The following is a 25,960-nucleotide window of genomic DNA, read 5'->3' as shown; positions in this document are numbered from 1 at the left end:
ACTCCTCAGCAAAAAGGCATGGTTGAGAGATTCAATCGAAAAATTCTAAAAAGAGTTAGATACATGTTAGTTAGTGATGGATTGAAGAAGGTGTTTTGGGCTGAGGTTGTTTTGACTGTAGCATACCTGATAAATAGGTATCCCTCGACTTACTTGCGGATGAACACACCTGAAGAAGTTTGGTTGAAACATCCACCTAATCTCGACATACGTAGAGTATTTGGTTGTTTATCATATGCTCACATTAGGCAAGACAAGGTCAAACTTAAAGCTCTAAGATTTATGTTTCTTAGATACCCTGAAGGACTCAAATCTTATAGGTTATGGTGCCTATAGCCACGTCATAGGAGGTGTATCACAACTTGAGATGTAGTTTTCAATGAAGTCGAATAAGAAGCACAAGTTACTGATGAAAATGAAGAGACTGATAATGACTACCTGCTAGAAAGAGACATGTCGAGAAGAGTCATCAAGCCATCTCATAGTTTTTTCCTTATTATTTGCAAGTGAGGTTCTTGATGAAGAACCTAGATACTACAAGGAAGCTATGAGGAGTCTGAACAAGCATGAATGGCTGAAAGCCGTGGATGATGAGAGGAAATCTCTTCATGATAACCATATTTGGGAGATGATCAAGAAACATGTTGGAGCCAAGTTAGTCAATTGTAAGTGGATTTTCAAAGTTAAGGAAGGAATCGAATTATTGATGTCGAAGAGATTTAAGAAAAGGTTGGTTGCTAGGGAGTTCACTCATAAAGAAGGAGACGACTTTAATGATGAGTTCTCACCTATTATAAAGCATATATCTATTAGAATGTTGTTAGCCATGCTGGCAAAGTTCAACTTAGAACTTGAGCAAGTGGATGTAAAGACAACCTTCATGTATGGTGATCTAGATGAAACAATAATGATGAGGCTACCTGAAGGGTATGCAGAAAGAGAAAAGGAATATTATGTGTGTAAGTTGAATATTTCATCATATGGCTTGAAACAATCTCCTCAACAATGGAATAGGAGATTCGATAAGTTCATGACACACATAGGTTTCACTAGGAGTCAGTTCAACCGCTACGTTTACCTCAGATTTCGAACTGGAAATTCACTTTTTACTCAATTGCTTTATGTGGATGACATCCTCATATCGATCAATAGTGTCGAGGATGTTATGAAGGTGAAGGATGAACTCGATAAGGAGTTATACATAAAGGATCTAGGATCTGCCACCAGGATTCTTGGGATTGACATCCAAAAAGATATAAAATAGTCGAGATTATGCTTATCTCAAGAGACATACGTGAAGAAGATTCTCAACAAATTTGTTATGTCTAATTCAGAACCTATTGTAACACCCACAAATCCTAAATTCAAGTTGTGTACAACCTAAAGTCCTAGTACTAAAGTCCAAAGAGTTTATATGAATAGTGTAACACCCCAGACTGCTTTCAGGATAACCGTCTGACCCCATAAACCAACACAGGTCTTTTCAGTATGCTTTGTCCTCACTTACATGCTTTCCGAGAAACTTTTCAGAAGGTCACCCATCCAAATACTACTCCAAGTCAAACACGCTTAACTATGGAGTTCTTATTTATTAGGATACCGAAAATAAGATGCATCTTGTTTTCGGTAGCCTTACAGATAAGAACTCCATAGTTAAGTGTGCTTGACTTGAAGTAGTATTTGGATTGGTGACCTTCTGAGAAGTTCCCCGAAAAGCGTGTGAGTGAGGACAAAGCATGCTGAAAAGACCCGTGTTGGTTTGTGGGGTCAGTCGATAATCCTGAAAGCAGACTGGGGCATTACAAATGGTATCAGAGTCAGACCTCTCCTAGTATGATGTAGTTCGGGGACGAACCAATCGGAAGTTGGTGGGCATGTAACGCCAGAGAGGCCAAAGAGTGGTTATATGTTACACCTGATGGCGAGGGAGTGGTTGTCGGTGCATGAGGCATGACAATGAGACACTCCTAGCAGCTTTTAGGGAAAACCCGAATTCACATCAGAATGAGAGGGATCCAAAGGTTGTGCAGGTATGGGACTGCATGATTGAAGGAAGGCTTATAAGGATTAATTGGTACTACATATATCAACAAGATGCGTCTTATTTTCGGTATCCTTACAAATAAGAACTCCATAGTTAAGCGTGCTTGACTTAGAGTAGTATTCGGATGGGTGACCTTCTGGGAAGTTTTCCGAAAAGCGTGTGAGTGAGAACAAAGCATGCTGAAAAGACCCATGTTGGTTTGTGGGGTCAGTCGATAATCCTGAAAGTAGACTAGGGCGTTACAAATAGTGTTTTGTATGCTAGTGTATTAGGTTCTTTGATGTATGTTATGGTATGTACGAGGCCAAACATAGCATATAGAGTGAGCCTTGTAAGCATGTGTATGGTCAATCCTAGGAAGGCACACTGGCAAGCTCTAAAGTCGATTCTGAGATACATAAAAGGATCCTTGAGTAGGTCCTGGTTTATGGTGGATCCATGAGTGATGGTGAAGCCGAAGTTGAAGGATTTGTCGACTCTGACTATGCAAGATGTATGGATACCATAAAATCTCATTCTAGATATGTTTTCACAATGTTTGGTACAACAATCAGTTGGGAAGTTTCTCTTCAGAAGGTTGTTGTCTTATCAACCACTGAAGTTGAATATATTTCTCTCACTGAAGCTGTGAAAGAAGCATTATGCCTTAAAGAATTTGTTAAGGAACTGAAACTTCAAGGTCGAGTTATCATTGATAAATGTGATAGTCAAAGTGTCATACATCTATCGAGGAATTCATCCTATCATGAGAAAACAAAGCACATTGATGTTAGGTGTTTTTCGTCAGGGAGAAAATCGAAAGTGGAGAAGTCAAAGTGATGAAGGTTACGACATATCACAATGTTGCATATATGATCACCAAGTCATTGCCAAGTAGCAAGTTCTTCCACAATATGCAGTTGATAAAGTTGTATGATAAAAGCTAGTTTGTTTCCTTTATGCTGTAGAGTTTTTCTAAGGCGGAGATTTGTGGTATTTTGGGTAAAATTATAGTCTCGGCAAGGATAGTTGCATGTTTTGAGAGAAGTTGTACATGTTGCAGTCAAAGTCTGTTCAAGCATGTAGAAGTCGAAGTTGTGTGTGTTGTAATCCATATATGTTCAAGCATGCAAGAGTCGATGGTCAAAGCTTGTTCTAGCGTGCAGTTTTCTAAGTTAGTTTGTTGGTTAAGTTAGCTTAGGATTTAAGTTAACTTGTAGTTTATAAATAGGTTGCTCTCTCAGGTTGTTCAGAGAAAATTAAGATTGGTTGTTATTTACTTGTAAATAATTTGCCCTGATTGTAAAAATAAATACTAAAATGATTTTAACTAATTCTTGTTCTTCTTTTCTATTCTCTCTCTTTCGTAAATCTAAAAAAGATTTCTTGTATTTGTTCAAGAAATTCAATTTTTCTTATAATTTTATTCGTTGTTGGCCACAACAGAATCCATTCTAGTGTTAGAACTTGTAGTTACTTTTTTGTCCATGAAGTTTCTCTGTTGGAAGACATTAAGATGTAGTATCTTTTTTCTTTCTCCCGTGTGGTACATGATCTTCATCTTTGTTAGATTTAGTTTAGATTGCTGCAGAAAGCAGTCTTTATTGGAGACTACTGTGAGTAGTTCTAGTATTTTTGAGACCAAACAAACAATAATGACCAGTTGACCGACCCCACAATTCAATCCAGAAAGGCTTGAATATTTTGGAAGCAAACGCGTGGTAGTTAAACTGAATATTTGTTTGAAAACGACATAATAAAGAAATAATCGACACAATCAATGTGTCGCAAAGCAAAGCACACAGCGTATCAAACTGATGTAAACGCCGTCTTGCACTTTTCCTTCCCACGCCCTCTAACGCGTTTATCCAACACGTCATTTGTCTTTTTCCTTTGAAATTAAGTAACCACGACCTATATATACACATTTTTGCTTCTATACTTTTCATTCACATAACATCTTCGTCTCTCATCAATCATCATTCAACTACTCTTTGATATATATAATTCTAATCAACTTCATCATCATCAACAACATCATGAGTAACTTTAACAATCAGCAACAAGCAGCACCTATATCATATCCACCACCAGGTGAGGCGTATTCTACTTCTCAATATGTAACTGCCCCACCACCTATGGGTTACCCTTCCCAGGATGCCCCTCAACAAAGGATTCCAGATCAAACAACAACCAGAGGTGACGGTTTCTGGAAGGGATGTTGTGCTGCTCTATGTTGCTGTTGTGCCATCGATATATGCTTTTAACTTCTCATTCATTCATACAACATACATATATAATATTATTTGTAGTTTGTACAAGAATAAGGATTTTTATTTTCTTGGATATTATGTATTTATTTGTCCATTATTTGTGTCCCTTGTATACTTTATAGTTTATACTTTATGATGTATTTTTCTGTAATAACTTTATGTTGTATTTAGTTCGCTGTAATATAACTGTATCAATCATTTTTTTTATCTTAACATGTCAAATTGTGCATCAATAAATTATAATAGTGGTGACTTGTGGTTTGCAACCTGATTTAGCTCTTTCCAAAAAAATGTCATATCTCTCCTTTTTCGTGGATCCTTAACTCATTATAAGTAGGGGTGTTAAAAAATATATTTCCCTTAATTATCCACAACCGGTTTTAAAAGCCCTGTCCATTTCTGTAGAAAAATTAAATTGACAAAGCAATCAACAGGATATCGTTTTGTAAATTGGTTTGTGTTTCGGGTCCGTCGCCAAAGCCCTATAGAATGCAAAGCGCAATACCATAACATGATGAAAACAAAAAATATACTTAAGTGGTTTCACACTACCTCAGATGAGAATATGTTCCATGCCGTCAGACTCCTATTTTATTATAATTCTCACTCTTATTTAAAAGTTTATTATTCATTTCAGTTACTAGCTTTGAGGATTTTAGGTGGAATATTAACCTTGCTGGTAAGCCTCGTCCACCGCATCGGATTTCAACTTTGTGATTGTGACACCGCAACCAATTCTATCTTTTTGATCATCATTTCGTTCTCGAACAGAACATTGATATCCTTGTGGGAAACAATATTGAATTCCTATGATTATCACAATATCCTGATCTTAGATCCATATATTTTCCAACCGAAGAGTAGATCTATTCTCCAAGTCAATCTCACCAAATTTGCAACCAAAATCATCTCATCATAATCATCAAGAGATGATCCAAGGAGCTTCTCAATTTCCCCCACTTGTAGTGAATGCCCTACAACTTTACGTAGGTGGACCGCTCTCCTGATCAGAAGCACCTCCCACAGTCACGGGAATGAAGCGCTCTCTGGTTTCGAGTTCTTGCAGACCAATCTAGGTCCTGAAGCAAACCATGAGTTACTGAATGGTATGTTTTGGATGATTCAATAAAAAATTCATAATTTATCACAGACATACTCACTCGGATAGAAGAGAGTCTGCAAAATTTCGCCCTAAAAAATAGCATCGTCTAAGAACCAGCCTCACAAAAAGTCATGGGCCGACTAAAGCCCAAGAAGAGGTCCATAAATCTCCAGACCGTTGGGGTCACAAGCATCACACACCTTCGCCTGACCCTGGAGGAAGAAGAGGCAGCCACGCCCCTCCAGAAGTCCTTCAGCCCGCGAGAAGGGAAGGAAGAAGTTACATCAACTCGACCTAGGAAAAAGAATTCGTTAACCGCTCGTATCTTAGACGGTACAATTCCATGATCTACAGAGAAACCCCGAAACTCCAAAGATTACAATAGAAACGGAGACCCCGAAGAGTATGTCGAACACGTGGACGGCCAACTAGACAATTAACATGCAGACAGGAACGTAAAATGCAAACTATTTGCAATTACTTTAACAGAGTCCACCCGAGCCTGTTTCAAATCTCTTCCTGACATGAGCATAGATTCGTGGTTTGATTTGTGAAAAAAATTGGATGCCCAGTTTACTACTAGGAAACGGAAATCGACAATTATGGTCGCCCTTAGTGGAGTGACTCAAGGAAAGAAGGAAACTCTACGAGCTTACTTTGATCGGTTCACCAAGGTAGTTGTGGCCATCGAAGGAACGAATGAAAGTCTCAAGTGCTTGATTTTCGAGAAAGGACTCCGACCTGACAACACATTTCAAGAAAAACTAATCACAAAGAAGCCTATAATTTGAAAGACTTGCTAAGCAGGGCTCAATCCTACATTAACTATGAGGATAAACTATTGGCCGATGGAGGGAACCGAGGATTGGGGATCCCCGGAGTCAATCGAGTAACAAGAAAAATATTTAGAGAAATTTATAGAGGGACATGAGTGAAGAATTCGCTCAAAATTTGACTCTTACACTCCTTTAAACATTTCCCGAGAAAGAATTTTGACAGAGTGTAGTCGATATAAGAAACATGTATCTGGTCAAAGAGTCTTCCCGAACTGATTGATCAAATATTTCTATTTCCAAAAAAAAAAATCACAGCCTTAATACCACAGATTGCACTAAGTCAATGACATTGTCAAAGGGCTTATCAAGAAAGGGCGGCTATCTGAATATACCAAGGATGGTAAGAGAAGAAGAGAAGAATCTCCAAAGAAAAGACAATCCCCTAAGAAGCTAATCGAGGTCGTGGTCGGGGGAAACGGTAAAGAAACTTGTAGTGAAGAAAGTGAAGGACATAATGGAAAGCATTAGTATATCGCCTCTATAAATGAGGGGATCCCAAGTCGAGCATGCCATCTAAAGAAACGATAAGGAGGAAGATTATTGAGTTAATAATTGTAAGCAAAATGGAAGGAATCACCTCAGCCACCGACCCAAAAAGGTTGATCCTTGGATTTCAAGATAGTGAAAAGGCAAGAGGAATCTCTAACAAAATATTATCTTTGGTGACGGCATTCATAGATAACTTTAATGTGTCTCGAGTCCTGATTGACGGATGTAATTCTTGTAATGTCATTTATGATAATCTCTTTGAGATAATAGGATAGAAGAAAGAGAATATGTTGCCATATAAGGGGTTAGATTTTCAATCCAACCCTTGGGGATACGTTGAGCCGATGGTTATCCTTGGGAAATGACAGAATACTAGAATCATGGACGCTCATTTATTGGTCGTCCTGTGTCGACGTGTTTACAATTGTATCATGTGTCGGATCATTGTGACAACATTGGACGCAGTAGCCTCCTCAATCCACTTGAAGATGAAATACCATAAAGTCCACAAAGAGGCAGTTACCATCAGTGTTGGCCTGACAAAAGCTAAGAGGATTTATCAAACTTTACAATATGATCAAAATAAAGGTGAAGCTATCGTTATGGAAATCAATGTGGCTTAATTGGTTAAGTAGCTAAAGGATATGGACATTCGTCCTCTGACCAAGGGGATACCACGAACAGATTTGGTAAACAAAAGTGGCTAATCATAAGGCAACTTCAACCTCAGAGACAAATAAGAGGTAGTAGATACCACTTAGTTATGTTATTTTTTAATTTTGTTTTATTGCAAAAGAAAGACTTCGCATGTACGATGTAATGCATCTATTGAAGTAAAGAAAGAATGTTTCACTAAATTGTTTTTACCTTTTCATCATGAAAGGTAGAGAAATGTCTGGAGTAGGGGTGGCAATTGGATCATTAAAACAAAATCCAGCCAACCCATCCACCAAAATATTCATCCAATCCATCCATTACATAAAAACTAAATTAATAGATTGGATTAAATCCATCCATTTATAAAAATGGATTATCCAATCCATCCAACACATTTTAATGATCCAATGGATTTTTTTTATCTAATTTTAAAAAAATAATTTTTTTTCAAATATTAAAAATTTAATTTTTTTTGAAAAATACAAAAAAAAAAATCATTTTTTTAAATACAAAACTGATTTTTTCCAAAAATTTTAAAATTATTTTTTTTGAAAAATATCAAAATTCGATTTTACTTTCGAAAATATTATTTTTTACGAATATAAAAAAAATAATTTTTTCGAAAAGAAAAAAAACAATTTTTAAATTATTTTTTCCGAAAATACAAAAATATGTTTTTTTCCCGAAAAAAAAATTGATTTTTTTAGAAAAAAAACTGAACTTTTTTTTATTAAAATACAAAAAAAAAATCTGAAAAATATAATTTTTTCAAAAAAATAAGTGATTTTTTTCAAAAGTAAAAAAATTGAATTTTTCAAAAATACAAAAATTAATATATTTAAAAAAAATGGATGGATGGATATCCATCCGCTAAAAATATGATAATGGATGGATTGGATTGGATATTTTAAGACACTTTTAGTGGATTGTTAATGGACTAATGGATTGTTTTGATCCATCCATTAACGATCCAATCCATATCCATCCATTTTGCCACCCCTAGTCTGGGGTACATCTAGGAGGATTGAAGCCACATCACAGATACTCGAGGAGTTGTCATAATTGCTAAAAGTGTATGATTAAAGCAATCAAAATCCCACGACACCAACACACAAGCACGGCAAACACACCTCAAAATGGAAAAATGGCATACCCCAGTTTTGGTATCTTGCCACTCCATAGGTCGTGGTAGGTCCATCAATACGTCAACCTCGAACCGAATTTACACCCAGGGCATAGGAAGGGGTACCGAACCTTTACCGGCGACGGTCCCTAGAGACGTCCGATGCAATCCGAACATGAAAGTCGGGAGAAAATACTTGAATTCTATAAGAAAAGGTACAAGTTTTATATATATATATATATATATATATATATATATATATATATATGTCAGATTTACATTCGTTAGCATTCAAACAAAATAGAAAAACTACCCATATAGATGAAAGACTTAATTGTCTCAATTATCTGGTTAAGGAGGATCTAAGATCGAGATATGGGACCAGTCGAATAAAATATTCAACTTACCTAAGATCATTTTCAAAAGCGTCAGCGGCCATAGAAAAACCTTCCTTCAAGGATTTGTACAGACTTTAACAAAGGGAAAGATTTTCCTCGCGCATGTTGGTAAGGTCAGCCTCAGTCTTCCGTTGACTTTCTTGAGAATCCTTCAAATATTTTTCCAACTAATCATCTTTCGGGCAACCTCCAAAGATCGGTTCGCTTCAATCATAGTCACGTCCTTATCATTTACCACTTGAACTAGTTGTTTCACCCTTTCAGTTAAATAACCAAAACACCCTAAGGGTTCTAAAGCAATTTCTATAGCAAGAAACAAGTTAGAAACATATTGAACCTCCTCTAAACATTTATCCCTCTCGAGGTTAAGGTACAAATGTTCTTATTCAACCTTTATCTCTCCCAACAAAAGAGATCAAGCAAGAAAATTTCCTCCTGGCCAGTTACACCAAAAGATAAAATAGTGGATGCCCTACAAACATGATATGCTAGCTCGGCCAATTCACCTCGCTGAATCTCGTCAAGAATTATCGTGAAGTAATAATAGTATTTGTCATAGATCGAAAAGCGAAATTCACTACCCATCCTCAAACTCGAACGTGCCAACAGTATAGAATTGGTATCCATTTACGCAGATGATAGTCAACCCACATACCTAGACCTTCGAAGGCACCTGAGAGGAGGACCTTTCTCGTGAACCTCTTCTGACTTAGGGAGCGGATATAACCTATCCTCATCCTCCTCATGACCAAGAGAAAAGAGAATTTTATTTCAAAAGGGTGTGACCAGGGGAGGGGGATCCGCCTCCTTTACACCAGGAAAGATTGTTTGGGTAACTTACCTAACGAGCGGACCAGACAAAGTATCAGCGGGTGTGCCTGAAGTAGACAAACCACCAGTCAAAGGCGAGTTTGGGATTCCGATTGAAGCACCAGGTGCTCTAAATTCTTTATTAAAACCATCGCATGTCGCCCTCACTCTTCATAATATCAGCAAAAGAGAGTGAAAATATTAAGAAGAACCAAAGAAAGGAAAAGGGGAAAATGAAATTCCCAGGCCATCTTACCAAATATCTTCTTGCTCTCTTATTTTGATTTGGCGTCCACAATCCAATGAGTTTGAATTATCTCTTTAACCGGGACTTAGAAGCAAGTTCGGAGGGAACCACCCTATAACACCCGAAATTTGATTAATTAATTTAATTGAATTATTTGGAACTTTATTTAATTAATTGGTGCTTTAATTATTTTTTGTGCGATTGTGGAGGGTAAGTATCTTTGGAATAGATGTATAGAGAGAGTAAGAGTTTGGTATAGTTGTTTATAATTAAGTGGAATTTTAATTAATTGTTAGAATAAATAGTATTTTATTTGAATTAATTATTTGATTTGGAAAAATAATGGAATAGGGCCATTTGTAAGAATTGGAGAAAATAAGTGGTAAAAATAGAGAAGTTAGTAATGAGATGGGCAAAGTTCATAATTAAGCAAAGTGTTGGGGGAGTATATTTTCTAAAAGTATGGAAAGAGTTAGATTTTTAGAGAACCATCAGATACATTGAAAAGGGGAAAAAAGAGGAGACGAAGAGCAAGCTAGGAAATTGAAGAGAGAACTCATAGAAGTTCCATAATCATCATCAATTGCTGAAAATCTAAGGTAAGAGAGGAGATTGTTTCTTTAATGGGTGTTTAAGCATGAGGGGTAGAGGGAGGAGCCCTTGACCTCCAATAGGATTGACTGTTCTAATGCTTGGTTCTGAATTTGTTGTTATAATTGTTCTTATATGATAAATTTGATGTGAATTTTGTTTCTATTATATGTGCATTATTTTTTGTTTTGAGATGTTAAATATTTTCCACCATGTTTCAGGGTTTGGAAGGTTTAGGATAAATGAATTGATGAGATTGAATGATTTTGTTGATTCCAATATGTGAATTATTGTAAAAAAATTGTTTTAATAATTGAATAAGTGTAGTATGTCAAATTCTAAGATCGGGGTTTTTTACAAAATCGAAATCGGAGATCTGGAAGACCTCCAAAAGTGAAAATTGTATTTTTTTTTCGTTCTTGTACAGTGGTAACCGGTTACACCTGAACTGATAAGTTTTTTTGAAATTTTCGTAATTGTAACCGGATACGGATTTTGTTAACCAGTTACAGCGGTTGTGTGTTGACTTTTCGGTTCCAACTATTTTCGACGTAACTTGAGTTTTGTGACTCGAATTGAGACGCGGTTTGAAGCATTAGAAAGATAACGTGAAATACTATCAAATGATAATGTTTTCATAGGATGGATGTGAGGGGGTGACCTGAATAATTAACGAAAATTACATGTGTAATTGTCTGATGATTTACGCCATAACGTTTAATCAGTAGGTCTAAATGACGCGTCGTTGGAAGCATTAGAAAGATAACGCTCAGAGTTGTATCATTATAGTGATTGGTGAGATAGTTAAGAGGTATTCATGTTTATACTATAGGGATATTTGTGATGACTTGTATGATAGGTTAGCAAATCGTTATGTTTATACGATGATGTGTCGTTGTGTTGGTGAAGTAACATGAACAAATGCATATAAAGTTACAATTGTTGCGTTGTTACTATTTGTCGCTATTTGTTGACGTAACACTATTTAATTGTTGATTATGATGAACGATGTGGTGCATAATGGTGATATGTGTAAGGTGAATCTTTTGGTGATTATTTTGGTGATAATGCAAGAGTCGATAATGAATTGTTGAGCATGAATAATTGTGGTGAATGTTAAAGATGTTACATGTTTAATTATACATATGTTATGTTTATGTTGATTATGTTGTTGGTGGCATACACGGTTAGAAGATGAACCAATGTGTATGTGTTATTGTTGCATTTTGAGATTACATGCATTCATGTTGTCAGAACTTCAGTTATTTTTTGTGAGCCTTGATCCTATGGTGGGGGGTCGAGTGCGAGTAGTTGGTTCCAGTGAGAATCGATGAAGCGTAACATATAGTGATGGTAACAATTTTGGTGTGATCTGGTTCCAAGAGGGAATTTGATCTTATGGTGGGGATCGGGGAGCGAAATGAACCTAAGTGTTCATATTTGGTACCACATGCATGTCGAGTCGTTGTTTAGTACATTGCATAAGTGTTGCATTTGTATTGGTTGTTGTTGATGTGTTATGGGATGAGAATACTTAATATGTTGGTATTGATTGAGTAATATGTATGTTATTGTTATGTGATAATCTATTCCCGCTTGTTTTCACAGTTGATTATTAAAGTGTATTCTCATCCCTTATGTTTAAATGTTGCCTTTACATGGGTATCGTGCAGATACTCAGGAGTAGCATTGTTGAAGTAAGTGGAAGGTATGTCTTAGAGTAGCTCCCATTAGTTTATCGTTTTTTTAGTAGGGTCTTGCTCTGATCATGTAACATCGTACTGGGAACATTTACTTTCACTTGTTTGTTTTGTTAAAGTTACCATTTATGTTTTGTTGAGGTCTCAAAGTTGTGGTGAGTTGAATAATACAACTCATTTTGGTTACGTTATGAAAGTTGAAGTTTATGAGACTAAATGTCATGGATTGTAATGTTGTGTTTATTTAATTTAATAATGATTCCGCTGCGATGATACCCTAAGTGAATGTGAGCATGCGATGACAGGTTCTAAATTGTTGTGTGATAATCCGTATTACGGAGCAGGATATGTTTGATTGTGCGTGACATCCTGAATGGTTGTATTATGTTTAATTAAACTCCTTATTAAATAGTGTGTGAGTTTTGGGGTGTTACACATTCCACCTACAAAACCAAGCTCCTGGTAATAAGACACTAATTATTCTTTCAAGTGTAACTCTTATTCGGACAAATCTTCTTCCTTGTAATGACGCATCCTAACTTCGGTAAGGAAATGACTCTGAGTCCAATATTTGTGAAAAAATATTTGAACATGAAGAATGAGCATTAGGATCCAATCTAAAATATTCGAATGGGTTTCCTTATTCAAGGGAACCACCAAGAAAAAATGGTACTTCAAAGTTTTTCACACTATCAAAATATGACTCAAATTATTTAGTGCTCTGCCACGGGGAGATTATGCTAGAACCATCTGCATATTTATAACCATTTTTCCGCTAAAGAGATGAAAAAATAATATCATTATCGGTTTGCTGCCTTTATATTCATACCAATGTTGGAAGACCTTGATAGACGCCCAACTCACATGGTGGAACTATGGGGGAGCAATAACCAGATGATTTAGAACACTAGTATCAAACTCATTAAAAGGAAGGCAATGGCCAACGAGGGAAAACATACATTCATAAAATGGGATAGCACATCCATCGTATTGACCATAAACCTTTTATCATGTGGACGACTAAAGAGGATAGAAAACACGTGTCAGCCATTATATGCCTCTTGAAGTGATATGCATGAGTGTTATCCCAAAAAGGTCTCATCCCAAGGGAATCGATGTATTATCATACATACATCATGATGTCCTTTATAGACACGCAAGGTAGTTACTGCTAAACCCTTACCCTTCATGGAATATGACATGGGCTTAAGGGTAATTGTTTTGGGACAGACGCCAAAGCCCAATATAACGTGAATCTCAATATTAGAATTGCGTGAAACATGATGAAAATGAAAAATATATTGTTAAGTCATTTCACACTACCTCTTCTGAGAACATGTTTCATGTTGTCATATCTATCTCGCAGTCATTTGCATGTTACGCTTGTTTTTCATATTTCAGTTGCAAACAAACTCTCTTATTTAAAGGGAGTTAGCACACTATTTCAAGTAAGATTTCCACTACTATTTGAAAGTTCAGTATTTATTTTACCCACTAACTTGAGCGTTGGAGTGATAACATTGCAGGTTTGCCTCGTCCACCGCATCGATGTACAGCTTCATCATGACGCAACAACCAATTATATATCTCTGATCATAATTTTTTTCTCGAATAGAACAGTTTATAAATTGATTATATTTCTCCTTTATTAAAGCAATGGCAAAAATGCTTCCTTTAATGCCACTTCTTGAATGGATTTACAAACTGGATTCTCTTTGATTTAGTCTGTAATATCTCATATCCTCTTAAATGCTTTATACCTTGTCAATTGAGACAATTTGAGTTCCTAAATGTTTTATTATTTGTTTGTTGGGACAAATAGGTTAATTAGTGGACTCGGATGAGTCTAATTATTATTCAATTCAATTTACCTTTATTGATTAGTAAAATAAGGAACATTTTGGTAACATTGATAATTGGTCAATTGCTCACTAGAAGAAATATCTATATTTAAGATATTTTCTCTTCTCTCTCTTTCCAACCACTTTCCATTTGTTAGTAAAAGGAAAGAAGAGAAAGAGAGAAAGAAGGGAAGAAAATAGAAAGAGAAGAGGAAAAGAGGAAAACTTTGAAGAAGAAGAAGAAGAAGAATAAAGCTTGCATTACGAAGGATTTCAACTCAATCTCATCGTCTTCTTGATTCAAATGTGGGTTCCAAGTTAGACATAGTTTTGGTGGGGAAAATCCATGAAAGGAAATTAGGGTTTGTGTGTTTTTTTTTGTGAATATGAATTTAGTATTGATGCATGAAGTTCTTGTGTTTTACATGCTTCCTTGTGAAAACCCATGATAATTGGTACTGAATTGTGTATCATAATGTTATGTGTTGTTGATTGATGCTTGTTTCTCACTCTCTTAAGTTTTCTTGTTGGTTCTGTTCTGGCATTCTCGTTAGGCGAGGAAACTGCTCGTTAAGAGAGTGTATCAGTTTCAAGGCAGAAGTTGTTTTGTAATTCTCGTTAGGAGAGGACAGGTCTCGTTAAGCGAGACAAGAAATTTTTAAGGAAAATGACATTATGGATTCTCTTTGCTTGAAGCTCGCTAGGAGAGAGCTTGCTTAGACGCCTCGCTTGAGCTCGCTAAGCGAGGAAGAGGAAATTTGTAGCTTTGGGATTTCTGCCTCGCTCGCCTGGAGCTCGCTAATTGAGGGTTCTGATGTTTTAAAAAATACCTTATTTCCCTATTTCCACCATAAAACGGGAATTGTAACTCCGATTGATGTGAGGTTGGATGCATTGGAAAGCTAGTTTAATGCTTTACCTTTTGATAAAGAGAAATCATGCTTGTGTTCCAAATATTAATTTTATAATGGTAATGTATTTTATGTGTGTTTCATGAATTATGTTATGAATTAATTGAATGATTAATGCATAAATCAAGTTCCATGATGATGAGTGAGAGTAAACCTAGAGTTATGGTTAGGTGAATGGAATTAGAAAGATGACTTAGGTTATGGAAAATAACTTAGGTTGTGATACTCGAATTTAAGAGGTGTCTCGATGTGAATCTGTGAACGAGTAGTCACTAGAGGTGAATCGTCCCATCTACAAGAATGTCGAAGGTATGGATGGAGAACGATATCATAGTTGTGATTCAACTAGCTTGTATGGAAATGCATTGTAATATTGTAATTGTGATAGAATCACATGGTATTTATGATATCAACCCATGGTGATTGTGATATGATTACATGGTGTTTGATTACAATAATCATGTGGTGATTAATGAACCAAACTTGTATTCGGGAAAAAAAACCCATATTCATATGTATCCCGAGTTCAAGACTCATATAGAGTAGTAACCATGAAGGCGAATGATTATTTGGTGGATATTGTGACCCGTCACAATAGGTAGTGGATTCGGATCGGTCGGGAAGAAGTATTACATGCAATGGGAAAGTTTGTGAACTGTGACTATATTCGGTGGGTTTGGGTCGACCGGTGAGACAATCCTTATTATGTGGACAATCGTGGTCTGTGTCCATAGTCTATGGATTCGAATCGGCCAAGGAGAAATTGTCCGAGGAAGCAGAGATCTGCGACCCGTGTCCATAGTCCTAGATGTGGGATCGGTCGGGGAAAGATACTTTGTTGTGTATTTCTGAATAGTGATTCTTTGAGTTATGTGAAGTCATGTTGTGTGTTTTTCATACGAAGCATAAGTTTTCTTAGATGCTTAAGTCCTTGTTCTATTGTGTAAGTGTGCACAAGTAGGACGAAGTAGAATGGTTTAAGTTAAGAATCGATAAGAGATCCATTTAGAACCGAGTGAACACATATGATAGGAACCCACTGAGATTAATATCCCGCCTCACTATTATTGTTGTTGTTTTCAGGTAGTTATGTGCATGATAAAGGCAGAGATAAGCTTGTTTGATTATGTTTTGGCGATCGAACTTTTTGAATTGTGATCTTCCGATATGGATCATCTGGACTCTGTTTTTAGATCCTAATTTTGTTTAGGCACATTTGTATGTCATGTGCCATTTATAAATATTATTTTTTTTAGACATGTATATATAACATTGTTGATAGGCTCTTATGTGTACCAATACCAATTACACTGTGTATATTGTATTTTCTAGATGTATATTATACGTGGGTGTTATATAGTCATCCACTAGTCTTTCTCAATCATTTCTAAATGAAACAGATTGCATGTCACAACTTTTTGTGGTTTTCCCAATCGAATATGCTGTTCCCTATGTTGTTTATCTCGGATAGCAGTGCATAGCGGACCCTCAAAATGCTACATCACCCTAGTGGAATGACCAATATTTTGAAAGCTTTAAAAATCAAGATAAATACTTAAAATAAGTTCCAATAACTTACATAATCAATATAAATTCCCATCAAATCAAATTATAAATGTATTTAAAATGACTAAACCATATTCTAAACATAAATAAACATGACTAATTCACATTTATATTTGCCTGATCTTCCCTTCTATGTTTCACCACATTTATATCATATTACTCATCACTTAATTCAAACTCTTCTCTTCTACCTCCAACTCCAAGTCAATGTCACATTATTGTAGCAAGTCTAGAGTTATGTCTAGAAACTCTTACTAGTTTATTAGCCCAACGGCAACTTCGGCCTTTATCCCCTACTAATGTTTCTAAGCTCGTGTTATTCATCTAGTTAAAGGGTGCTCACAAAAATAACAATCAGTAGCGTTTTGCTTTGATCTTTATAGGAGTTACACTACCAACCTATGTATTAAATGTCGTCAATAGGATTAAAAAATCTTTTATTGTTGAAAGTTTCTGGCAAACTGTCAAACTTACAAAAGATAATGTCATAGTTGTTAAATAAAAGAGAAATAGAGCAACACGGCAAAATAGTAGAGAACTCTGTTATGAATAGATGAGAGAGGTGAACATTGATGAACAATAATAAAAGAGAAATAGATGAAGAATGAATGAACAGTGATGATTTTGGATAAACCATGGATGACTTTTTGATATGCAAAAAAGAATATCATTTGAGCCTCTTACAAGACAATCAGTGAAACCTTCACCTTTCCCCCAAAATAGTGATAACTTGATTTTCGAGACCATGAAGGAGAAACATCATGGTGATAATAAATCCAATAAAGATAACTAATGATCCAAAGTTAACCACTATCGACTTTGTCATCCCTTTACACAACTAACATGAAACTTGTTTTACGATATTAAAATTAAGGATTATGTTTGTGAGAAGAGCTAAGGAATAATAACAAGGACCAGACAGTGTACCACTCTAAAAAATTTCAACCATTGCTTGGACATGTTTACAGAATGAATTATGAAATGTCTCACTGTATAGCAAGATTCCTAGATTAATTATTGGTAAGGTGACAATTGAATGAAAAAAAGTGATGGCTGAGACACTTACTCGCATTCTAAACTCAATCAGCATAAGATACAATTTCAACAATAGGTAACCAGCAACAATGTGAAAACAAAAAATTGACAATAATCTCCATCTCACAAAAATGGTTCCCAACAGTTTTTTCTCTTCCCACATACCTAAATCCATCTCAGGTTTTTATAAAAGGTTGTAGCTGTCTCTTATCTGTCTTTCTTTCAACTCAGAATGGGTGCAGGAGGGACTTCAAGGGTGATTCCAGCTTGGATTTGGCCCCAGCCGATAAGACGCCAATGCTTCTCGACACGTCTACTTAGAGCAATCTTCTCACCCTTGCTGGTGCACACAGGGGAAGTAAGTTGCAATTTCGCCAAGTCATTCTTCACAGCAACCACTCTGGCACCTGTTGACATTGATCCTATGTTCAACATAAGCATCTCTCCTTTCGCCAGTTTTGCGACTTTTCCTTGTCTCTCCGAACCTTTTGTCCGGACACCAAGAAGCCGTCGAAGCAAGAAAAAGTTTACCTGCAAGACCATGTGCATAACAGGGAAACTAAGTACCCGTCTTTCATGATTCATAACAGAAAAAAGATCAACACTCATGACGTTAAGTCATAGTCAGGTACCTCAAGTTCCACAAAAACCTCGGGCAGTGATCCAACCTCTCCAAGAACTTGCCCTACCAACCTGTCAGCACGAGTCAAGGTGGGGTCCATTGTTGTTCCAACACCAATAAGGCCTCCAGGAACTGCAAACTGAAGCTCATTTTGTTCAGCATATAATGAAACTATTCTCGAGTAGATAGGTGTGCATCGGATGTTTCCACTCTCGTCTTTAACAACTATTCCAGGTCGAACTTCAATGAATTGGTTGACCTTTAAAACACCCTGCAAATAACAAATTGTAAGATGCGCTTAAAAATAGTGTCAAATGTCTAACCACAAAACTTGGCCAATGATAAACAAGAATTTGGTCTCGGCGAATCGAAAACTCATCATTACATATTAAATTGGTCTGAACATAACAGAAAAAGAAGCATGTTATTTAGAATATTGACCAAATAAAAACTTACCCTTAGAATGCTTCCACCAGCTACACCTCCTTTTATTTCATCAACCTCATAACCGGGTTTATTGACATCAAATGACCGAATTACTATCATATTAGGTGGAGAAATGAAATTCCGTTCAGGGATAGGGATCTTTTTCACAATGTACTCACACACAACATCAATATTATACTTCAATTGTGCTGAAATAGGTACTACTGGTGCACTATCAGCAACAGTTCCCTGGTAAAACACCAAGAAAAAGGAGATTGTGTCATTCATGTTGCTGAAAAAGAGATTCATTTGTATAAATAAACATCTGCGTAGAAAACTTACTTGAATAAACTTCTGAATTGCTTCATGCTGGTTGATTGCCACATTTTCTTGAATCAAGTCTACCTTGTTCTGAAGGATAATTATGTGCTGTAGACGCATAATTTCCACGGCAGCTAAATGCTCAGAAGTTTGTGGTTGCGGGCAGCTTTCATTAGCAGCAATGAGTAGCAAAGCACCGTCCATGATTGCTGCTCCATTAAGCATAGTAGCCATGAGAATATCATGTCCCTACAGAATAGAAATATGAAAAACCGCAAACATATATTTCATAAGTGTGCATAAACCAGCCCTGAATAACAAATGATGGTTCGGGACCTTACTGGGCAATCAACAAAAGAAACATGTCTCAGCAATTTCATCTTGGAATTTTCAAACCCTAGTACGTCACACAAAGGATTATCTTCCTTTCCACTTCCATAAGCCCTGCAGAAAAGAAAAAAAATAATTATCACACCACCAAATGTTGAATGAACTAATGCTAAAATAGAAAATATAAAATAATACCCACTTGTAGGACATAGGCCTTGGACACCGCTCATCTTCACACTTGTATATTTTTGCATTTGCATAACCAAGCTTGATTGTAATGTTACGTTCCAACTCATTTTTAAAACGCACAGTCTGCAAACCACCCATGAGAAAACAGAGGTCAACGGTCTAACTATCCATTATCGAAGCTCGAGGAAAATGCATTAAAATACATATAATATGTCTATCTATAATACTTTATCAAAACTGACAATACAAAATAAAAGGGTAGAAAATCCAATCAACCAGTTAAACAACCGCATACCATGTACCATAAATTACACATTAACCAATTACAATATACAGCTAAACACCGCCGCCATGCTTAGACACACACAGAGTGTAGAAAAAAACTTAATAAAGAGCATACCTGAACACCTGATATTGCTTTCACAACAGTCGACTTTCCATGTGCCACATGACCTATGGTGCCTGCAAGGATAATTTTCATTACCCATCAGCATTAACACTCAGTCGATGATAAAGAAACTTACGCATTTCTGTTTAAGTTCTGAATTCTAATGTGATTGCAGCAAATTTCGAAATATGCTTGTAAGGATATAGAAACAAATAAACCTAAAACTGTGATAAAAATATATTACCAATATTGATAGTAGCCTGGCGAGATATGACTTCAGGAGAAAGTGGATGCAGTTTTGTCACATCCAACTTACTCAGGTCTTGTTCCATCAACCCCTTCCGCGACATTTTGGCTGCTGCTTCCAATAAAAACTTTAATTCAGTAAAAGAACTATTAACAGAATCATTTTTCATTTAATTATTATCTAATCTACATGTACATATTACAAATCAAGAACATGTATATGACTCCACATTTTTGTTGTAAAAACATTTATATGAATATAACACAACCTATTTCCAGTATGTCATATTGTATTACCAACCATCATATCAGATAAAACATGTATGATTACAAACTATTTAAAAATAAAAATAAAAACTAATGCCCAAATATAGATATTGATTATTCTTTTGCATTATGAGCTAAAACTTTCTTACATGAGGAAAAATTGCACAGAAGCCCCTTCAGATATCACAGATTTATAGATTGATTCCTCAAGTTTCAGTTTTGGAGTAAAACCCTACAACTATAGTAAGTCTATGAAATGGATAATGCAATTTTCATTCAAAATCAAATACAATGGTTATAACTTTAAAAAAAACACAAATCAATAGCGTAAACATATTAAAATCCAACACCATTAGATAGGAAAGAAGCTCAGATATAACAATTCTGAATGATTCATACAAAAAACATAACAATTTCACAAACATCAAATTGTTGAGTGCAAAATCGAAGATATAAATTTAAAAAACATTAAAAAAAAAGTTGATTAAGGATTACCAATTAGTGGATGAGTAGAGAAGCTACAGTGAGCAAATCTGATGCAAGAAGAAAGACGAAAGAAGAGAGGTTTGTTGTTTAAGGTTACAGACACGACAAGAGCCTCTTCGAAAGCGAACCTCGATTGATGATTGTTGTGTATGTGGTTTTGAGGTTCTTGGAGGTGGCTAGGTTTTTTTTTGCTAGCGTTTAGGAACAGCAGAAAGTGAATAGGTGTTTGTGGGTGTTGGGTTTTTTTTATGGGTTTCGGGTTATTCGTGGGGAATTTATGGGCCAAACATGTACAATTGAATCCAATAAACATATAATCTTTTATCATAAATAAATAAAAAATATATTAAGAAATAAAAAATTTAAGTCAAAATTAAGAGAGATAATATTTTGACATTAAAAAAATTTCTACAATTTTGATATTAACTATGGTGTCTTTTAAATGTTTATAAATTATAAATAATAAAAAATAAGACAAGAATAAGTATATGTATTATTTTTTTGTTCTAAAGTATATGTATTGTTTTTTTCTAAAATATATGTATTAATGTATTATAGTATAGGATATTTCTCTGTCTCAATGTGAGTGATTTCATTTGAAATAATAAAATAATCTAAAATAAATGACTTATTTTAATTTATAATATAAATTAATTTTTTTCAATTATACCATTTAATTATTATTATTTTTATCACTCTCAATACTTGATAATTGGTATTTCAATAAAAATATTATATTCTCTTTCATTTTTATAAATTTTTAATATGTATGAAATGATCAACTGAATTATGGGACAGAATATTTATATTTTGATATTCAAATTATACAATTGCTTTCATGATAAAATTATACAATTACCTCATCATATTTAATCTATTTTAAATAAATTTGTATATTAAATAGATTAGATTCACCCGCTCACAATTATTAATGAATTATGAAACACTTAGGTGACTTGATCTATATTAGTCTACGAATAACTTGTGTGCCTCTAAATAAATAAATAAATTATTTTTGTTAAAAGATATTTAAAATAGTAATATGAAAATTCAATTTTTTAAAATAGAAAATATTATAATTGATTATTTTAAAATAAAATTTATAAGTGATAAGTATTAATAAAAAAAATCATATAGATACACATAAATAATTTTAATATATTCTTCAAACAAATCATTTGTAATATTTATGTACTTGTAGTTACACTTTTTGCTAAAAGAGATTATCATGAACAAAATTATAAGAAATAAAAATGTATTAGTTATTCTTAAAAATGATTTTTAGATGGGTTCGGAACGAACTCGTGAGTCTGTGGATTAAACCCGCATAACTCACGATGTAACCGGTCAAACCCACACAAGTCAAAATTTAAATGCACTAAAAATGGTCCAAAAATCATGTGGGTCGTGAAATAAATGGGTTGATTTGCGTGTTTTAACTGATATACCGAGCTCTAAGTATAGTTGAATCAATCAATAATTATTTAGTAGCAATAGGTTATTTTGGCTTGTGCATTTAATCATCTCATATATAATGTTTAGCTCCTTTTTATAATTTCATTTATTTTAGTTATAATACACACCGCACACTCAAACATTTTTTGTTGTCAACATATAAAGAATGGTGTAACGGCAAAGGAATGTTATAATAAGACTTATTTATCTCCTTAAAAGGTTTTGATGATAACAAAGTATTTAAAGAACAAAAGGGTTTGCTCATTTTGTTTAAGTGTGTTGAATCACAAGTATAAGAACTAATCTTGATTGTTAGCATATGTGGAGAAGTAATACAAAGTCTGATTCTGATTGATCAGAACCTAAACTTGTTCATCGCCTCTGAAGGTATCAGACTCTTGCCCTATGGGCCAGCTTCTGATGATAGCTTATACTCTGAAGGTGTAAAGAGCAGTTGATCCGTACGCTGGTTTGAAATTATCTTGTCTAATCAAAGCCCCAAAAATTTTAACAAACTCAACTAGGGTTTTAGCTTCGCAAGGCTCGAGAAAAGTGGATGTGATGTCTTTAGGTCGTTCTACCTTTTGGTAAATACTTAGTATGATAAAAGATACTGAGAGCAACGCTATTATTCAATGGATAAAGCTCAAGACCAAAAGCAACTATCCAACGTCTCTCTTGGCATACTTCTTCGCTAAGGTTGTTGTTGTTTAAACCTCCAACGATTTTTTTCTCTGTCTCTATAAAAGGAATCTGAAGACTCAAAAGAAGGTTACAACATCACAACAAATACAAAGATCTTAGCATAACTCTGAGTTGTTATTGCAACTGTTATAGCATAAGATCTTAAGATTTCTTATCTTAGATATATATCTTAGAAATCTTAGAAAGGTTGGAAACCTTTGTGATTATTTCATAATTTTTATATTTTTTATTGTGTGTCAAAGTATAGTAGTTATCTTGTCTACTAAACAGTTTATTTAAAGTAGAAGAAGTATCTCGCTTGCATGCTTTAACAAGGAAGTTTTGAACCGAGGGTTTAAGCAGGAAGTCTCATTCTAAATAGATTGAGCAAGGAAGTCTTGAATTGAGGGTTTAAGCGTGAAGTCTCGCTCTAGGTAGATTGAGCAAGGAAGTTTTGAATAAGAGGGTTTAAGTAGAAAGTCGTAAGCAGGGGCCTAAGCAAATAAGTCTCATTCGGGGTGTTTGAGAAGGACATCTTAAGTAGTGGCTTAAGCATTTGTAATATGATTGGTTATAATAAAAAACTCTTATTGAGGCAATGGGACTTGACTACTCTCAATTAAGGAGAGGAACCAGGATAACTTTTGTGTGTTAACAAGTCTACTGCTCATACTATCTTTAAATTTATATGTGCTATCTATGAAGGTAATCAACAAATGCAAGAGGCTAAATCTAATCTCATGGTTCAACAATATGAGTTGTTCAGAATGAAAGAGGATGAGAACAATTAATCTATGTTCTCAAGATTCCAAGTTCTTATGTCTGAACTTCAGGTCTTAAACAAGAGTTATACTACTGTGGATCATGTCAAGAATATTCTTAGGATTCTTCCTGCTAAATATAGACCCAAAGTAATTGTTATTCAAGAAGCTAAATACTTAAACTCTATAAGTTTTGAGAGTCTTATTAGCAGCCTCCAAATTCATGAAATAGAGCTAAACAGAGATGAGCCTAAAAAGCAAGTTAAAGCCTTGGGTTTAAATTCTTTTGAGAGATTTGAGATATCTTCTCAAACTAAGAAGCTCAAAGAAGTCACTCATGATAAAGCTTCTGATGAAGAATCTGATGATGATGATGATGAACTAGCTTTTATCATCAAAAGATTTCGACAACTGGCCATAAGGAAGATCGGATTCTCTGGTAAGAGAGATAGCTTGAAAGGGTCGGGATCTAGGAGTAGAAATCATGATGGTTATTTCAACTGCAACAAGCCCGGTCACTTCATTGTTGAATGTCTTGATCTCCATAAAGACAAAAGCAAGAAGGAAAACTTCTAGAAGAACAACTTCAAAGGAAAGTTCAAGAAGATTCTCATGGCAACATGGGAAGAACTTGACAATGAAGGCGAATATGAAGAAGCCAACCTTGCCCTGATGACTTCAATCCTTTCAGATTCAGAATCTGAAGCGAGTTCTGATTCAGAGTTAGAAAACATAAATTAGGTACTTTTTTAACTCTATATATTTGATTTGGGTGCTTTTTGTCCTAATTCCATGGAAATATGTCAGCAAAAATCCAGGCATGTGAAAATGCTAACAAAGCAATGCGATCTTCTGAAAAGTAAATTAAAAATTTCTAAAGAAAATTCTGAAAAACTTGAGAAAGATCAAATTGCTTTAGCACAAGACATGTCTGACAAAACTCTGGATAAGAATGAATTAGCTCTTCAAAATTTCATTATATGTATGTTTAAAAGAATCAAACTTGCTCTCATGATCTATGAAGTAAGTAAGAGCAAAGGAAAAGGCAATGGGTATTATCAAAAGCCTTACAATCCAAGGACTAATGTGTTGGTAAAACCACCAAGTCGTTCTTCTTCAAACACTTCTAAAAAGGGGTTATATGCTCACTCTATACCTGTTACTGAAAAGGGTAAAATTCTGAATCAATCAGAATCCATGACAGGAGATTCTTTAACTCTAAAGAACCAAGATCTTAAACTCAAGAGTCAAATGGTCTAGGTAAATTAGAATATAAGACATCCATGTTTAAGGTATTGAAGAACTTAGAATCGAAGACTATTGCATCTAAGGTTTCTAGAGATTCAGAAGTTAAGGTTAAAACTTATCCTATACAAAGTGTCAGGAACGAGTCTAAACCTTACTATAAGACTAAGGCACGAAGCAAGAAGAAACCTTGCAAAATTAATCTCAGTGGACCCATAATAGTATGGGTACCAAAGAGTGCAATTGTTTTTTATACAAATGGGCTTAAAGGAAATAACAAGGCAACAACTGCTCCGGGATAATGGTTGTTTATAACCTTCAAAAATAAGAAGGCATGCATTCCTAATCCTAACTCTGAAAGAGGAAAGAGATGTGGAATCCTGAAGAAATCAGAAACACAAGCTCATTGGTACTAGGAAGATTGATGTTCTCCTATTATGAACTGGTGCTTCAGACTTGTGGCTCAATCTATGAAGTTTATTTAGTTATCTTTAGAAGTCTAAAATGACTTATGGTAGTGTCAAAAGAGAATTATTGGAACAACAAAGTTCCTCTTGGACAATCTCAAAAGTTGATACTGGTAATTGTGAGGTAAGTTTATCTCTGCTTTTTACTAGATAGTTTCTAATCCTAATATTTGCTAAATGTTTGCCTGAAGATCTTCATATTTATGAAATAAGAATTACACTTTACAGTGATAATTTTACTTCTATCAGTTGGCCATTAAACCTTATTGTATATCAGAGTCTGATGTTGTTCAGAAGCTACCTTGATCAGAATGCTTTGAGTCAGCTTCTGATGTATATATAGTCTTTAATGCATCTCAACCTTTGATACCATGAATAAGGCTAAGTGCATGTGATATGCATACAAGTGGACATTATTTGGCTGCTACCTCTAGCATTTATCCTCTTACGTGTCAGATATTTGAAACGTCT

General features: G+C 35.0%; 1 protein-coding gene across 3 annotated transcripts; it reads right to left on the bottom strand.

The window, feature by feature from the left end:
• Nucleotides 1–17,491: 17,491 nt before the first annotated feature.
• On the bottom strand, nt 17,492–21,108 carry LOC127126377 (eukaryotic translation initiation factor 2 subunit gamma). 3 transcript variants are annotated; one of them, XM_051055402.1, is made up of 10 exons: nt 20,887–21,108; nt 20,541–20,623; nt 20,123–20,236; nt 19,891–19,952; nt 19,501–19,613; nt 19,313–19,415; nt 18,993–19,220; nt 18,681–18,899; nt 18,235–18,495; nt 17,492–18,133 (listed from the first exon to the last, which is right to left on the bottom strand). In XM_051055402.1, the coding sequence occupies exons 3-10, from the start codon at nt 20,226–20,228 to the stop codon at nt 17,825–17,827; spliced, it is 1,401 nt and encodes a 466-aa protein (XP_050911359.1). In that variant the 5' UTR covers nt 20,229–20,236; nt 20,541–20,623; nt 20,887–21,108; the 3' UTR covers nt 17,492–17,824. The 3 variants fall into 3 exon arrangements, with proteins under 3 accessions (XP_050911359.1, XP_050911412.1, XP_050911291.1); XM_051055455.1 differs by lacking the exon at nt 20,541–20,623 and having other exon boundaries at nt 20,123–20,252; XM_051055334.1 differs by lacking the exon at nt 20,541–20,623 and having other exon boundaries at nt 20,887–21,107.
• Between the last annotated feature and the right edge of the window lie 4,852 nt (nt 21,109–25,960).

Source organism: Lathyrus oleraceus, chromosome 1 (genome assembly GCF_024323335.1).
Source record: "Lathyrus oleraceus cultivar Zhongwan6 chromosome 1, CAAS_Psat_ZW6_1.0, whole genome shotgun sequence".
In the NCBI taxonomy this organism is placed as follows: Eukaryota; Viridiplantae; Streptophyta; class Magnoliopsida; order Fabales; family Fabaceae; genus Lathyrus; species Lathyrus oleraceus.
This window is presented reverse-complemented; position numbering and strand designations above follow the sequence as displayed.

Excerpts from the sequence above, each read along its gene's own strand:
- LOC127126377 (XM_051055402.1), bottom strand. The coding sequence starts at position 20,228 with ATGTCGCGGAAGGGGTTGATGGAACAAGACCTGAGTAAGTTGGATGTG. Across the intron at positions 19,953-20,122 it reads CCAGGCTACTATCAATATTG|GCACCATAGGTCATGTGGCA; the intron begins GTAATATATTTT and ends TTATCCTTGCAG. Across the intron at positions 19,221-19,312 it reads TTTCTTTTGTTGATTGCCCA|GGACATGATATTCTCATGGC; the intron begins GTAAGGTCCCGA and ends TCTATTCTGTAG.